Genomic DNA, 15,986 nt, shown 5'->3' on the forward strand with positions numbered 1-15,986 from the left:
CAAGAAAACTTTCAAAATCAACTTTTTTAAAAGACCAGTTCTGAATTCACTTTCAGGGGCTTACATAATAGAAACCAACCATAAATTACCTCATTTCATAAAATGCACCCCTAAAATTATTCAAAACTGATTTCAGAAACTGTGTTTAAAAACCATTTAGGTGTTCCACAGAAATTAAAACAAAATGGAGGTGAAATTATTATATTTTTTTTGCCAAATTTCCATTGTGATCAATTTTCCTGCAACACAGTAAGGGTAAACAGCAAATCAAACCTCAATATTTACTACTCTCATTTTGCAGTTTACAGAAACACCCCATATGTCTGGGGACAGCAGGGCACAGGAAGGAATGGAGCGCCTTATGGTTTTTGAAGGGCACATTTTGCTAGAATGCTTTTTGAGCACCATGTCTCATTTGGCCCTACAATGGAAACCCAAAAGAAGACCCCCATTTTGGAAACTAAAGCCCCCAAGAATTTTATCAAGGGGTGTAGTGAGCACTGTGACCCAACAGGCGTCTTATAGAATTTAAAAACACTAGGCTGTGAAAATTAAAAAAATACAGATTTGTTTTACAATAAAATAGGTTTAGGCCCAAAGTTTTACATTTTTCAAGGGGTAACAGGAGAAAATCACCCCTCAATGTATTACCTATTTTCTGCTGAATATGGAAACACCTCATATATGGTAATAAACTGCTGTTTAGGCACACTGCAGGACTCAAAAGGCAAGGAGCGCCATATGGTTTTTGGAGGGCAGATGTTGCTGGAATGGTTTTTAGTTGCCGTGTTACATTAGAAGGGACCCTGAGGTAACTATACAGTGGAAACTTCTAAGAAACAATCCCATTTTGGAAACTACACTCCTCAAGGAATTTATTGAGGGGTTTAGTGAGTACTTTACCCCGCAGGCTTTTTAAAAATTTTTACAAGCACTTATTTATGAAAATGAAAAAATTCATTTCTTCAAATAAAATGTTGATTTGGAAACAGACTTTTCAGTTTCACAAGTGGCAATAGCAGAAAATGCACCCTAAATTTTGTAACATTTTTCTGCGTACAGCAATAGGACCTATGTGGTCAGTGTTGGGTTCAGAAGGTCTAGTTTGGTGATTTATATAGCACCGGTTGACAACTATAGATGTTCTGCATTGAAGTAAAAAAACAAAAAGGAACCCCAATTAAGTGACCCCAAGTTAAAATGCATACCTGTCACATAATTTGCCAAGATGTGTAGTGAGCAACAATTAATGCACAGCAAATGGTGAAAAGTAAAAATTTAAAATTTTCCACAGATATGCTATTTCTGTGCTTAATATGTTGCGCCCATCATGTGCCAGTGTGAAAAGCAAGCCCTCTTATTATTGTGCTGTGCTTTCTGGTTGTAGAAACATCCGATATGTGTCGCTAATCTTTTGCCTGGACATACAACAGGACTTAGGAGTAAAAGAGCATCATGTGCATTTGAGGCCCAATGTGGTGATTTACGCATCTTGTGCTGACAAATAAATAATAAATAGAACCCCTAAGGCCCCTTTCACACGGGCGAGATTTCTGCACGGGTGCAATGCATGAGGTGAACGCATTGCACCCGCACTGAATCCGGACCCATTCATTTCTATGGGGCTGTGCACATGAGCGGTCATTTTCACACATCCCTTGTGCGTTGCATGAAAATCTCAGCATACTCCTCTTTGTGCGTTTTTCACGTAACGCAGGCCCCATAGAAATGAATGGGGTTGCGTGAAAATCGCAAGCATCCGCAAGCAAGTGCGGATGCAGTGTGATTTTCACGCACGGTTGCTAGGAGACGATCGGGATATTATAAGGGAAAATAATAGCATTCTGAATACAGAATGCATAGTATAATAGGGCTTGAGGGGTTAAAAAAATAAATAAAAATTTAACTCATCTTAATCCACTTGTTCGCGCAGCCGTCATCTCTTCTGTCTTCTTTTGTGAAGAATAGGACCTTTGATGACGTCACTACGTTCATCACATGGTCCGTCACATGATCCATCACCATAGTGATGGATCATGTGACGGACCATGTGATGAGCATAGTGACGTCATTAAAGGTCCTATTCCTCACAGAACAAGACAGAAGAGATGCCGGATGCGTGAACAAGTGGATTAAGGTGAGTTAAATTTATTTTTTTAACCCCTCAAGCCCTATTGTGCTATGCATTCTGTATTCAGAATGTTATTATTTTCCCTTATAACCATGTTATAAGTAGAGATGGCCCGAACTATCCGACGGCGAACAGTTCCCGGCGAACATAGCTTGTTCGCGTTCGCCTCTGCCGGGCGAACACATGCGATGTTCGGTCCGCCCCCTATACATCATCATTGAGCAAACTTTGACCCTGTACCTCACAGTCAGCAGACACATTCCAGCCAATCAGCAGCATACCCTCCCTCCCAGACCCTCCCACCTCCTGCACAGCATCCATTTTAGATTCATTCTGAAGCTGCAGTCTTAGTGAGAGGAGGGAGACTGTAACTGCTGCTGATTTAATTGGGAAATCGATAGCTAGGCTAGTGAATTCAGTGTCCACTCCAGTCCTGAAAGACTCATCTGATCTCTGCTGTAAGGACAGCGTCCTGACAGCACCCCAAAAAGCCCTTTTTAGGGCTGCAACATTAGTCTGCTTTTTTTTTTTCCTTTATATACATATTGCAGTTGCCTGGCCTGCCTGTGTGTGAGGAGCTGCAGGCCCACAGACTGTAGTGTGCCCACTGCCAGTGCTCACCCCTGTCATTCCGTGTGGCACAGGACTTTGCTTAAAAAAAGGCACTTAATTTTTACACTTTAATCTAAGGTTAGTTGCCTGCCAGTGTGTGTCAGGCTGACTTCCACTGACTGTAGTGTGCCCACTGCCAGTGCCCACCACTCATACCGGCTGGCACAGGACTTTGCATAAAAAAGGCATTTAATTTTTACACTTTAGTGTAATTTCAGCTGCTTGCCTGCTGCTAGTGTGTGTCAGGCCGACTTCAACTGACTGTAGTGTGCCCACTGCCAGTGCCAACCACTGATACCGGGTGGCACAGTAGCTTGCCGATAAATAAGGCATTTAATTTTTAGACAGTAGTCTAAATTCAGTTGCTTGCCTGCTGCCAGTGTGTGTCAGGCCCGCTTCCACTGACTGTAGTGTGCCCACTGCCAGTGCCAACCACTGATACCGGGTGGCACAGTAGCTTGCCGATAAATAAGGCATTTAATTTTTAGACAGTAGTCTAAATTCAGTTGCTTGCCTGCTGCCAGTGTGTGTCAGGCCCTCTTCCACTGACTGTAGTGTGCCCACTGCCAGTGCCAACCACTCATACCGGGTGGCACAGTAGCTTGCCGATAAATAAGGCATTTAATTTTTACACTTTAGTGTAATTTCAGTTGCTTGCCTGCTGCCAGTGTGTGTCAGGCCCGCTTCCACTGACTGTAGTGTGCCCACTGCCAGTGCCAACCACTGATACCGGGTGGCACAGTAGCTTGCCGATAAATAAGGCATTTAATTTTTAGACAGTAGTCTAAATTCAGTTGCTTGCCTGCTGCCAGTCAGTGTGTCAGGCCCTCTTCCACTGACTGTAGTGTGCCCACTGCCAGTGCCAACATCATACCTGATCGTATACACACACTGGATGTTTTAAAGCACGTTATTCCAAACAATTTAGGAATGTTAGTTGATTTATGCCCTTTATGGATTAAAACCCGACTCTGCGTCCACTACGTAATTTTCCATGGGAGTTTTGCCATAGATCCCCCTCCGGCATGCCACAGTCCAGGTGTTAGACCCCTTGAAACAACTTTCTCATCACTATTGTGGCCAGAAAGAGTCCCTGTGGGTTTTAAAATTCGCCTGTCTATTGAAGTCTATGGCGGTTCGCCCGGTTCGCCAGTTCGCGAACATTTGCGGAAGCTCGCGTTCGCTGTTCGCGAACTGAAAATTTTATGTTCGCGACATCACTAGTTATAAGGGGAAATAATACAATCTACACTACAACTAACCCAAACCTGAACTTCTGTGAAGAAGTTCGGGTCTGGGTACCACAGTCAGTTTTTTATCACGCGCGTGCAAAACACATTGCACCCGCGCGATTAAAACTGAACATAGGAACGCAATCGCAGTCAAAACTGACTGCAATTCCGTACCTACTCGCACGGGTTTGCCGCAATGCACCGGGACGCATCCGGACCTAATCCGGACATGCTCGTCTGCAAGGAGCCTAAGAAATGACCTCATTTTGTAAACTTCACCCTTCAAGGTATTTATTATGGGGTGTAATGAAGCTTTTGACCCCACAGGTGTTTTGCAAAAATGAATGCACAGCAAATTGTGCAAAGTTAAAATTGCAATTTTTCTACAGATATGACAATTCAGTGCCCAATATTTTGTGCCCATCATGTGCATCAAATGTAAGCCCTCTTATTATTATGCTATATTTCCTACATGTGACCCCAATCTTTTGACTCAACATATGATAGGGCTCAGGAGTAAAAGAGCACCAAGCACATATTGAGGCCCAATGTGGTGATTACTGCAGATTGTGCTGAAAAATTTAGAGGCTCTGGGGTGAAATAATAAATGGAACCTCTGAGAAGTGACTCCATTTTGGAAACTACGGCCTGGAAATTATTTAAGAAGGGTTGTAGCGAGTATTTTGACACCCCAGGTATTTTGTATAAATAAATAAGTAGGGGACGATGCAAAATGAAAATTTAAATTTTTCCACAGATATGGCATTTCAGTTCCCAATATGCTGTGCCCAGCTTGTGGCATTTGCAACACACCACACTGCTTAATTTGTTAGGCTACTTTCACACTCGCGTTTGGTGCGGATTCGTCAACTGTCAGCTTCAGCACGGCCTGTTGCCGTTTCCCCACTGCAGTGCTACACTGCTTCCAGCTACCGACTGATGACTGACTGGTGATGCAAGAGGATAATTGAGAGGTGGAAGTGGAGGCGGAGAAGTGGGGTTTGGAGCCACTAACGTAGGTTCTGGCAGAAATCCTGATCGACGTAGGGTCCACAATCCTTGTGGTCGGTAGCACCTGTGCCATCCCAGGGTACGACTCGCTCCCGGCCTCTACAACATTCACCCAGTGTGCCGTCAGGGAAGTGTAGCATCCCTGGATGAAAGCACATGTTCATGTGTCTGTGGTTAAGTGGACCTTCCCAGTAACTGCGTTGGTCAGGGCACGTGTGAGATGTTACGGGACACATGTTGGTGAGAGGCAGGCACGACACAACTTGAAAAATAGTGGTGGCTGGGGACCGCGTAACGCGGGACGGCAGCCGACATTAGGCTGTGGAAGGCCTCAGTGTCCACAAGCCTAAATGGCAACATTTCCAGGGCCAGTAATTTGGAATGCTGCACATTTAGTGCTATGGCCTGTGGGTGGGTGGCTGGGTATTTTTGCTAGCGTTCAAATGTCTGGGGTAAGGACATTTGGACGCTGCGCTGGGACACGGAAGTGGATGTGGTCGCTGATGGGGCTTGCGATGGTCCAGGTGCAGGGCGAACCTGTGCCTTCGACAGGGGATTGGCTAGCACATAACTCAGGTAAAGAGAAGGCAGTGGTGTGACCCGCAGACAAAGATTGTGGACCCAGGCATTCGTCCCACTTATTACGGTGCTTGGATGCTATGTGGCTGATCATGCTGGTGGTGGTGAGGTTGCTAGTGTTCACGCCCCGGCTCATTTTCGCATGGCACAGGTTGCAAACTACTATTCTTTTGTCATCCGTACTTTCCTCAAAAAAGTTCCATACTACGCGGAACATCTACCCCTTGGCAAGGGAGATTTCCGCAAGGGGGTGCTCCGTAGAACAGTTGCGGACCTGTTTGGTGTGGCCGCCTTCTCCCTTTTGGCACCCCACTGCCTCTTCCAGCTTGTTGCGGTGCTGCAGATCCCTCCCCCTTTGTACTGCTGTCCTCGCTCAGCTTTCAAGAGAATGCCAAGAGTGTGCAAAGCAGTAATCAAAGCAAAAGGTGGCTACTTTGAAGAACCTAGATTATGACATATTTTCAGTTGTTTCACACTTGTTTGTGATGTATATAATTCCACATGTGTTAATTCATAGTTTTGATGCCTTCAGTGTAAATCTACAATTTTCATAGTCATGAAAATAAAGAAAACTCTTTTAATGAGAAGGTGTGTCCAAACTTTTGGTCTGTACTGTATGTCACACGTACAGTAGCGTAAGATTTGGAAGTGTATGCAAAATTTTTTTGCAAAGGTATTTGTGATGAGGAAACGTTATACAGGACAGGTACCACAGGAAATGTCACTGTTCACAGTGTCTACAGAAAAAGTACACTGGAAGTACTAATATTTTAGGGATGCGCACACTTTAAACAGGAGATATGGCGCGAATAATTTAACTGTCTGCAGCGGACATAGTCTACGGAAAAAGTGCACTGGATGTCACTGATATTTTAGGGATGCGCACATTTTACACAGGAGATGTGGCACGAATAATTTAACTGTCCACAGCAGCCTATTACATGGTATTCAGCGCAGGATGCGCTAAAAATATATATTGCTGCTGTCACACACAATAGTCCTTAAAGAGGACTTTTGGGTCTCTGAAAAGTTTTTTGCGTAAAAAACTTCCCATCCCATAAAACATGCCATAATTTCTGTTGGAGAGGCCTCATGGATCTCTATAGAAACAGCTCTCTATAAAATGGAGCCATAATACAAATGTTTGCATGAGCCTATTGTTATAAGTTTATTCATATATAGTCATACTATTGCATCTGCATGCTTTCTTATAGAAATATGGAAGTACAGTAGAGCCCCACAGCGGTATATGGGTGTCCTATTACAGCTCAGAGTATGGTTACCAAATAACTTTGGCTGCAGTTTGTGCAACTTTGGAGTGAAACAACTCAGTAATGAGACTGAGAACTGATAAACATGTCATATATACAGAGTCGGACTGGGATTCCTTGGGACCACCAGAGGAAATTATTCACGGGGCCCAACCCCCATATAATCAATGAAATGTAATAGGTTTAATTTGATAGAAATAGATCATAGTGGTAAGTTATTGGCTTCAAAGGCTCAAATTTTTTTTTTCTCCAGACCTTTGGGGCCCACTATGGTATCAGAGCCTTGGCCACCTGAGGATCCTCTAGTACTCTGGTGGGCCAGTATGATGCTGCATATATACAAGTGTCCATGTAGCCCTGGATAGAGATTAGATTAATAGACTCACTTAGGACAAATAACAACAATGTAAACATAACCAAGTACCATTTTATTTGTATCTTTAGCATGTGTGGAGCTGCTGGTGCCACTGGTGATAATTTCATTGGCTTTCATATTATCGTTAATGATTAATATTGCACAGTGTGCAAAAAAACACAGAAAAGGTAAGTCTTTATTTGACATTTACTTTAGACAATGTATTACACTGTACTTTCTCACAATTTTCCAGATTTTTATTTGCTGTCAGTGCATCTGAAAATATTTATAAACATCCAGAGGCTGAAGAGATGTACAGACCTAATACTTTGTATACAATTGTATCCAGTCTAGATTACTTCTTTAAGATATGTGTAGACTAGATACAAATTATCAGCCATGAGAGTTATTATGTTGATGGGTAGGATCCAGCTGGTTCTCCCTGGTTCTGCCAAACAGGTTGCTAAAATTACAGCTTGTTTGCAGAACTGGGGAGAAGCAGTGCTCCCGATATGGTCCGGCAGTTTTTATTTTATCTGCAGTGCCACAGCTGATTACAGCTGCTCCCAAGTTGCTCCTGCACTTACAATATAACTAGTGCTGTAACGCCTCCTGCTGAAGGTCTGTTCTGAATGAGGAGACAGCTCACAGTTCATCCATGCTGCTTCCTCCTTTTCCCACCTCCTCCTATAGCTGTTCTTGTGAGGAGATCCGCAGTACTGGCACAGCATTTGCCATTACTGCCTCTTGTTCTGTATTTGCGGGCTGTTTACAGTCACATACAGTGGTTCATGAACATTTGTGAGCCCTTTAGAAATTTCTAAATTTTTGCATAAATCTGACCCAAAACAACATCAGTTTTTCAAAGTCCTAAAAGTTGATCAAGATAACCAAATCAAACAAATAAGTCAAAATATTAGACATGATCATTAATTTATTGAGAAGAATTATCCAATATCATACTTCTGTGAGTGGCAAAAGTATGTGAATATTTGCTTTCAGTATCCGTTGTGACCCCTTGCGTGGCAATAACTGCAACAAAACATTTCCGGTAATTGTTGATTAGTCCTGCATATTGGCTTGGAGGAACTTTAGCTCATTCATCCTTAAATACAGTTGCAAGAAAAAGTATGTGAACCCTTTGGAATTATATGAATTTCTGCACAAATTGGTCATAAAATGTGATCTGATCTTAATCTAAGTCACAGCAATAGACAATCACAGTCTGCTTAAACTAATAACACACAAAGAATTAAATGTTACCATGTTTTTATTAAGCACACCATGTAAAAATTCACAGTGCAGGTGGAAAAGGTATGTGAACCCTTGGATTTAATAACTGGTTAAACCTCCTTTGGCAGCAATAACTTTAACCAAACGTTTCCTGTAGTTGCAGATCAGATGTGCACAATGGTCAGGAGTAATTCTTGACTATTCCTCTTTACAGAACTGTTTCAGTTCAGCAATATTCTTGGGATGTCTGGTGCGAATTGCTTTCTTGAGGTCATGCCACAGCATCTCAATCATATTGAGGTCAGGACTCTGACTTGGCTACTCCAGAAGGCGTATTTTCTTCTGTTTAAGCCATTCTGTTGTTGATTTAGTTCTATGCTTTGGGTCGTTGTCCTGTTGCAACACCCATCTTCTGTTGAGCTTCAGCTGGTGAATAGATGGCCTTAAGTTCTCATGCAAAATGTCTTGATAAACTTGGGAATTAATTTTTCCTTTGATGATAGCAATCCGTCCAGGCCCTGATGCAGCAAAGCAGCCCCTAACCATGATGCCCCCACCACCATACTTCACAGTTGGGATGAGGTTTTGATGTTGGTGTGCTGTGCCTCTTTTTCTCCACACATAGTGTTGTGTGTTTCTTCCAAATAACTCAACTTTGGTTTCAACTGTCCACAGAATATTTTGCCAGTACTGCTGTGGAACATCCAGGTGCTCTTGTGCAAACTGTAAACGTGCAGCAATTTTTTTTGGACAGCAGTGGGTTCCTCTGTGGTATCCTCCCATTAAATCCATTCTTGTTGAGTGTTTTATGTATCGTAGAATTACTAACAGGGATGTTAGCATATGCCAGAGACTTTTGTTAGTCTTTAGCTGACACTCTAGGATTCTTCTTCACCTCATTGAGCAGTCTGCGCTGTGCTCTTGCAGTCATCTTTACAGGAGGGCCACTCCTAGGGAGAGTAGCAGCAGTGCTGAACTTTCTTCATTTATAGACAATTTGTCTTAACGTGGACTGATGAGCAGCAAGGCTTTTGGAGATACTTTTATAACCCTTTCCAGCTTTTTGCAAGTCAACAATTCTTAATCGTAGGTCTTCTGAGAGCTCTTTTGTGCGAGGCATCATTCACATCAGGGAATGCTTCTTGGGAAAAGCAAACCCAGAACTGGTGTGTGTTTTTTTTATAGGGCAGGGCAGCTGTAACCAACACCTCCAATCTCATCTCATTGATTGGACTACAGTTGGCTGACACCTCACTCCAATTAGCTCTTGGAGATGTCATTAGTCTAGGGGTTCACATACTTTTTCCACCTGCACTGTGAATGTTTACATGGTGTGTTCAATAAAAACATGGTAACATTTAATTCTTTGTGTGTTATTAGTTTAAGCAGACTGTGATTGTCTATTGTTGTGACTTAGACGAAGATCAGATCACATTTTATGACCAATTTGTGCAGAAATCCATATCATTCCAAAGGGTTCACATACTTTTTCTTGCAACTGTAGTTTCAATTCTGTTAGGGTTTCCTCCCATGAACTGCTCGCTTCACGTCCTTCCACAACATTTCTATTGGATTACAGGTGTATTCAGCTTGTTAAAAGTTATCCCCTATCCAGAAGATAGGCGGTAATAACAATTGCTGGGGCTCCCTCAATGAATAGAGCACCAGGTCAGGCATCCGAACTTCCGCTCCATTTATTTCTATGGGAGTTCCTCAAATAGCTGAGCACCATACTCAGTTGTCTTAAGAACTCCAGTAGAGTTGAATGCAGCGGCAGTTTGCCTGCTCGATCTGATGCTGTGTTTATTTTGGAGGGTACGGAGTACCCGTTTTTGTGATTGGTGAGGGTCCCAGCGGTATAACCCCCACTGATCTAATACTGGATAGGTAATTACTTTTAACAACTGTAATATCCCTTTAAGGTCAAGAGGAATTAAAAGAGTTGGCAACTTTGTTACATGCAGAGCTTACTTACATACTGTATATTCTGGGGCAGCTTCTGTTAGAGTCCATTCACACATCCGTATGTGTTTTGCGGATCCACAGATCCACAGATCTGCAAAACACGGACACCGGCAATGTGCATTCCGCATTTTGTGGTCCGCACATCGCCGGCACTATAATAGAAAATGGCTAATATTAACATGTTCTATTTTTTTCGGGAGCCGCGGACTGGAAGATCGGCGGCGTGCTATGGAAATGCGTATGCGGGCAGCACATAGTGTGCTCTCTGCATCCATTCCGTCCCCATAGAGAATGAATGGGTCCGCACCCGTATGCGGAATGGATGCGGACCCATTATTACGGATGTGTGAATGGAACCTTATCCTGTGGTTTGCATCCCTGTCTTTTTTTGGCCTCTTTTCGGCTGGGGCTACAGCGCTGACCCCTCTTATAGATGTCATTCAAAATGGTTCCTGTCCCAAACCCCCATCTTCACGTCTGTGCGTGCTCCCCCTATCTGCTCTAATGCGCTGCTCCTATCTGCTCTAGTGCTCGCTCCTATTCAGCACCTGTGGGTCTATCCTCTTCTTTATGATGCTGGCCAATGCGGTTGTACTGTGCAGGCAACGATTTCCGGCATCTCCTTTTCCCTGCGCAGTACAATCACATTTGCAAGCAATATAAAGAAGAGGATAATGATCCACAGGTGCTGAATAGGAAAGAGCACTGGAGTACCGAATGCCAGTGCGCACGCTCCAGTCTGAAGCCGGGCGAGATAGATAGTAGGGGGACATCTGCGGCATAAAAAACTTCAACAGTGCAGGCGCAGCACTCTGGACATGGAGTCTGCACATTAGAGCAGATAGGAGGAGCACGCACAGCCGTGAAGATGGGGGTTTGGGAGAGGAACCATTTTGAATGACGTCTATAAGAGGGGCCAGCGCTGCCAACACAATGCACGTACACTTCATACAGGAGCAGCCAAAGGCCCAAAAAAAAAAAGAGACATGGATTCAAACACCACAAGATTACAGAAGCTGGCCATAATATATGTTAATAAGCATAACATGTAACAAAGTCGCCACTGGCCAACCCCGTTAAAGTGGACTTACTGTGGTGTGGTGCCCAAACCACATATCTTCTCTCTTTTGACACAATCTAACTGAATGGTCTATGTCTGCCTATGAATGTACACATATAAATCTATAAGTAGAACTTGTATTTCTTTTATAAATTCTCTTCTTTTATAATCCACTCCTGATTTTGGCTTAAAACAACTGCATCATAAAGCTTGCAAATGTGGCATCACCCTGGATGGTCACATACAATGATACATGTTACTTAATCTTCTTGCACACGACCGTATGCCCTCCGAGACATACGGTCCGTGAGCGGGCCATATGTCCCGGAGCGGCATTGATTGTGCGCACAGGAGTACACAGCATCATAGATTACAATGATGCTGTGCACGTTGGGCCGCCCGCTGGGCTATTGTCCCGCACTCATATGATCTTATGAGTGCGGGACAATAGTCCCACGGGCGGCCCAACGTGCACAGCATCATTGTAATCTATGATGTTGTGTACTCCTGTGCGCACGATCAATGCCGCTCTGAGACATATAGCCCGCTCACGGACCGTATGTCTCGGAGGGCATACGGTCGTGTGCAAGAGGCCTTACAGTGTAGCCAAGAGCAATTGTTAAGCGAACTTTGCTACTTTTGTTCAGATAAGAGTAAAAAGAAATCTTCTATGGAAACACAATCTGCCCAAAAATCTGCAGGGGAAATCTGCATACACTACACTGCTATGTGCATGTATGGCTCCTTCCTATTTAAGTGTATAGGAGCGAGCTGTCCCATAGACGTGAATGGGGCGGCTTGTAATTATGACGGTGAGCAGGTTAAAGGGGTTTTCCGGGTTAAGAGCTGAACTCGGACATATGTCCATTTTCACCCAGGCAGCCCCCCTGACTTGAGCATCAGAGCAGTTCATGCTCCGATGCTTTGCTTTGCCCTGCGCTGAATCGTGCAGGGCAAAGGCATTTTCTGTAAATTCCGGTGACAAACCGGGCTCTCCTTAGGGCTGCCAGCGCAGGGCAAGGGAGCGCATCAGAGCATGAACTGCTCCGATGCTAACATCAGTGGGGCTGATTGGGTGAAATTATGGGTATGTCCAGGTCCAGCTCTGAACCCAGACAACCCCTTTAACGGTGAAGGGAAGGCTGCACTGGCACGGTGCGCAGTCTTCTCTTCAACCAGCTGATTGGCCGGAGCTCCGGGTGTGGGACCCCCGCCAATCTAATATTGATGACCCATTCTGAGGATAGATCATCAATATTAAATTCCCGGAAAACCCCTTTAAGGCTCTATTCATACTGAGTTTGGTGCTTGGAGATTAGTTTTTTTTTCTTTTTCATTCCTCTTAGGCCTCATGCACACGACCGTTGTTCTGGTTTGCATCCGAGACGCAATTTTTGCGGCTCGGGGGCAGACCCATTCACTTCAATGGGGCCGCAAAAGATGCGGACAGCACTCCATGTGCTGTCCGCATCCGTTGCTCCATTCTGTAGCCCCGCAAAAAAAATATAACATGTCCTATTCTTGTCCATTTTGCGCTCAAGAATAGGCATTGCTACAATGGGCCGCCTGTTCCGTTCCGCAAATTTCGGAAGACACACGGGCGGCTTCCGTGTTTTGCGGATCCGCAATTTGCGGACTGCAAAAAACGGAACGGTCGTGTGCATGAGGCCTAAATAGTATGGTCAGCTGTGGGTGAAAAATGTATGGGTAGAATTGTGTGGTAGATCAAGATTTTTAATCTTGTCAAGAAACACGTCCAGATATTAACCTATGAAAGTGGTTGTCCAGGGGAGGAGTGCATGTAAGTGTGTGGATACATTTTTGTTTTAAAAAGACCAAAATTGGTTGAAAATAAAAATATAATATAAAATATAAGTATATAAATATTTGCAACTCACCGATCCCCTACCTCTGTCGTTCTGGGGCTGCTCTGGTTTCCAGGCCCACATCTGCCAGTGACTGCCTGAGTGGGCATTTCCAGCCGGGACTAAAAAGTAGAGCGCAGTAGGGACTAGAGCAGCATTGAAACAGCAGCGGTTGGGGATTGATGAGGTGAGTAATGATTACTTTTTTTTAAACCAATTGGGCCTTTTAAAAAATATCTCCTTGGGCAACCCCTTTAAACTTATGCCAAAAGATACATCTTTTCACATATGTTTTGGCCATGGAAATATCTCAGAATATAAAGTTATCATTTTTTCTATCCAAATCCAACCTACAGACCTAGGCCTTAAATATGGTATGAATAGATGAAGCTTGTGTGCTGACCACTTGCTGTCCTGCTGGAAGCCTCAGCTGATCTGTGGGGTAACTCATCAGCATGTATTCAATTTTTTGCGTAGTGCCATTGAAAAAAATTTATGATGTATTGCAATGCTTGGATCTACCGTATTAGGTTTTCCAGTGCCACACAGGATTTATGTACCTTGTTATTAGAAATGCTGAAAGAGGGCTATTTCTGTATTAACAAAAAATTATCTGACCAATAATTAAAAAATAGCTTAAAAAACAAACAGACAATCCTTTAATATCCACATTTCCCCATTTTTCTATTTTATTTGAAAACAGTAAAAGCTATGAAATATTGCAGCCGGGTCACCTTGAGGTATGTATTGTAATTATGGAATTTCATTGTTTTATTTCATTTTGTTATTTAACAGTCGGGCTTGTGAGGAAGATTTTTTTCTGAATATCTCAGTAAACATTTGCCTCGACACCACAATGTATGGTCTCACTATTCGAATGCTGCACAAGAAGCAATTCTCTAATAAAGTTAATATTAGAATCCCATGCATGTCCAGATTAGGGGCATTCTGATAAAATAAATGTATTAATAAAGTGTAGGTTCAATAATGGTGAAGAAAAATCTTTTTGAATGAGGAAAATACTTTTTATGGATGCATACACCACATGCTCAGTTTTCATAACAGCAGAGCAGAACCGATGAAAGCTGAAGGGGCACAGTCAGTGGCATACCTTCAATGGAGTCTTAAACAGGATACAGCCACACTAGTCCATGGCTACATTCAATGGTGGAAGACCACACAACTTATATAGGGCCCTGGACGGGGGGTGGCATTGTGCAATTTTTTCTCTACTCAACATGAAAACACTACATTTTCGTGCAGCTGGCACTAGGGGAGCTCAATGCAAAGAGATTATTATAGTTTCTATGGTGACTGTATAAATTCTTATGCACTGAGCTCCCCCTAGTGCTGGCTTTTATTGCTCCTAAATTGTGTTCTGGGCTGTATTCACATGGCCATTAGTGATGATCGAGCATGCTCGGCCGAACACCAATTTGGCTCGAGCATCTCGATGCTCGGCACATGGCGGTGTTCGTCTGAATACTGCATGTGCTCGAGCGCGATGCTCGAGTCTCCGCCCCGCACGTTTCTTGGCAGTTATGCAGCCAATAAACGTGCAGATAAGTAATGCCCTCTCTGTAAAGCCGTAGCCATGTTGACTGCTGGCATTACATTGATTGGATGGCCGGAACGCATCATCGGGTGCTATATAGCACCCGATGACGCATGTTTGGCTCATTCTTAGTCAGGGAGAACTGTGCTGAGGAAGGGACAGACAGTGTAGGGAGTGATTTAAGAATATTTTTACCACCAAAACTTTTCAGAGACCTAAAAGTCCTTTTAAGGACTATTGTGTGTGGCAGCAGCAATCTATATTTTTAGCACACCCTGCGCTAAATTGCTCAAACTTTACATACCCAAAAGTCCTTCTAAGGATTATTGTGTGTGGCATCAATATCTATTTTTACCGCATCCTGCTCAAAATAGCATACAATTGTTAGGCTGCAGCAGACAGCGACATTAGCTGCGCCACATCTCCAGTGTAAAGTATGCGCATCCCAAAAAAATCTGTGACATCCAGTGTCCTTTTTCCGTAGACGGCGTCCGCTGCGGAAAGTGACATTAGCTGCGCCACATCTCCAGTGTAAAGTGTGCGCATCCAAAAAATATCTGTGACATACAGTGTAGTTTTTACGTATATGGTGTCCGCTGCGGACAGTGACATTAGCTGGGCCACATCTCCAGCGTAAAGTATGCGCATCCCAAAAATATCTGTGACATACAGTGTCGTTTTTACGTAGATGGTGTCCGCTGCGGACAGTGAGATTAGCCGTGCCACATCTCCAGCGTAAAGTGTGCGCACTCAAAAGATATCTGTGACATTACGTTTTTCAGTAGACGTTGTCTGCTGCGGACAGTGACATTAGCTGTTCCACATCTCCTGTGTAAAGTGTGCGCATCCAAAAAATATCTGTGACATACAGTGTCCTTTTTGACATAACCAGTGCCACATCTGCAGTGTGACGTGTGCACTGAAAAAATTTATCAGTAACATACAGTGTCCTTTTTCCGTAGACGGTGTCCACTGCGGACATTGACATTGGCTGCGCCACATCTCCTGTGTAAAGTGTGCGCATCCCAAAAATATCTGTGACATACAGTGTACTTTGTCAATAGACGGTGTCTGCTTCTGACAGTGACATTACGTGTACGTGTGCGCTTAAAATTTT

The 15,986-nt window shown here is 43.6% G+C and overlaps 1 protein-coding gene across 1 annotated transcript in view; it reads left to right on the forward strand.

The window, feature by feature from the left end:
• LOC120995609 (T-cell receptor-associated transmembrane adapter 1) overlaps positions 1-15,986 on the forward strand; it is a 59,152-nt gene that overhangs the window by 10,563 nt on the left and 32,603 nt on the right. Inside the window, exons 3-4 of the mRNA XM_040424916.1 lie at positions 7,281-7,379; positions 14,018-14,054. Coding sequence (XP_040280850.1) covers positions 7,281-7,379; positions 14,018-14,054 — 136 coding nt within the window. The remainder of the gene's footprint in view (positions 1-7,280; positions 7,380-14,017; positions 14,055-15,986) is intronic.

The sequence above is a fragment of the Bufo bufo genome, chromosome 3 (assembly GCF_905171765.1).
Source record: "Bufo bufo chromosome 3, aBufBuf1.1, whole genome shotgun sequence".
Lineage (NCBI taxonomy): Eukaryota > Metazoa > Chordata > Amphibia > Anura > Bufonidae > Bufo > Bufo bufo.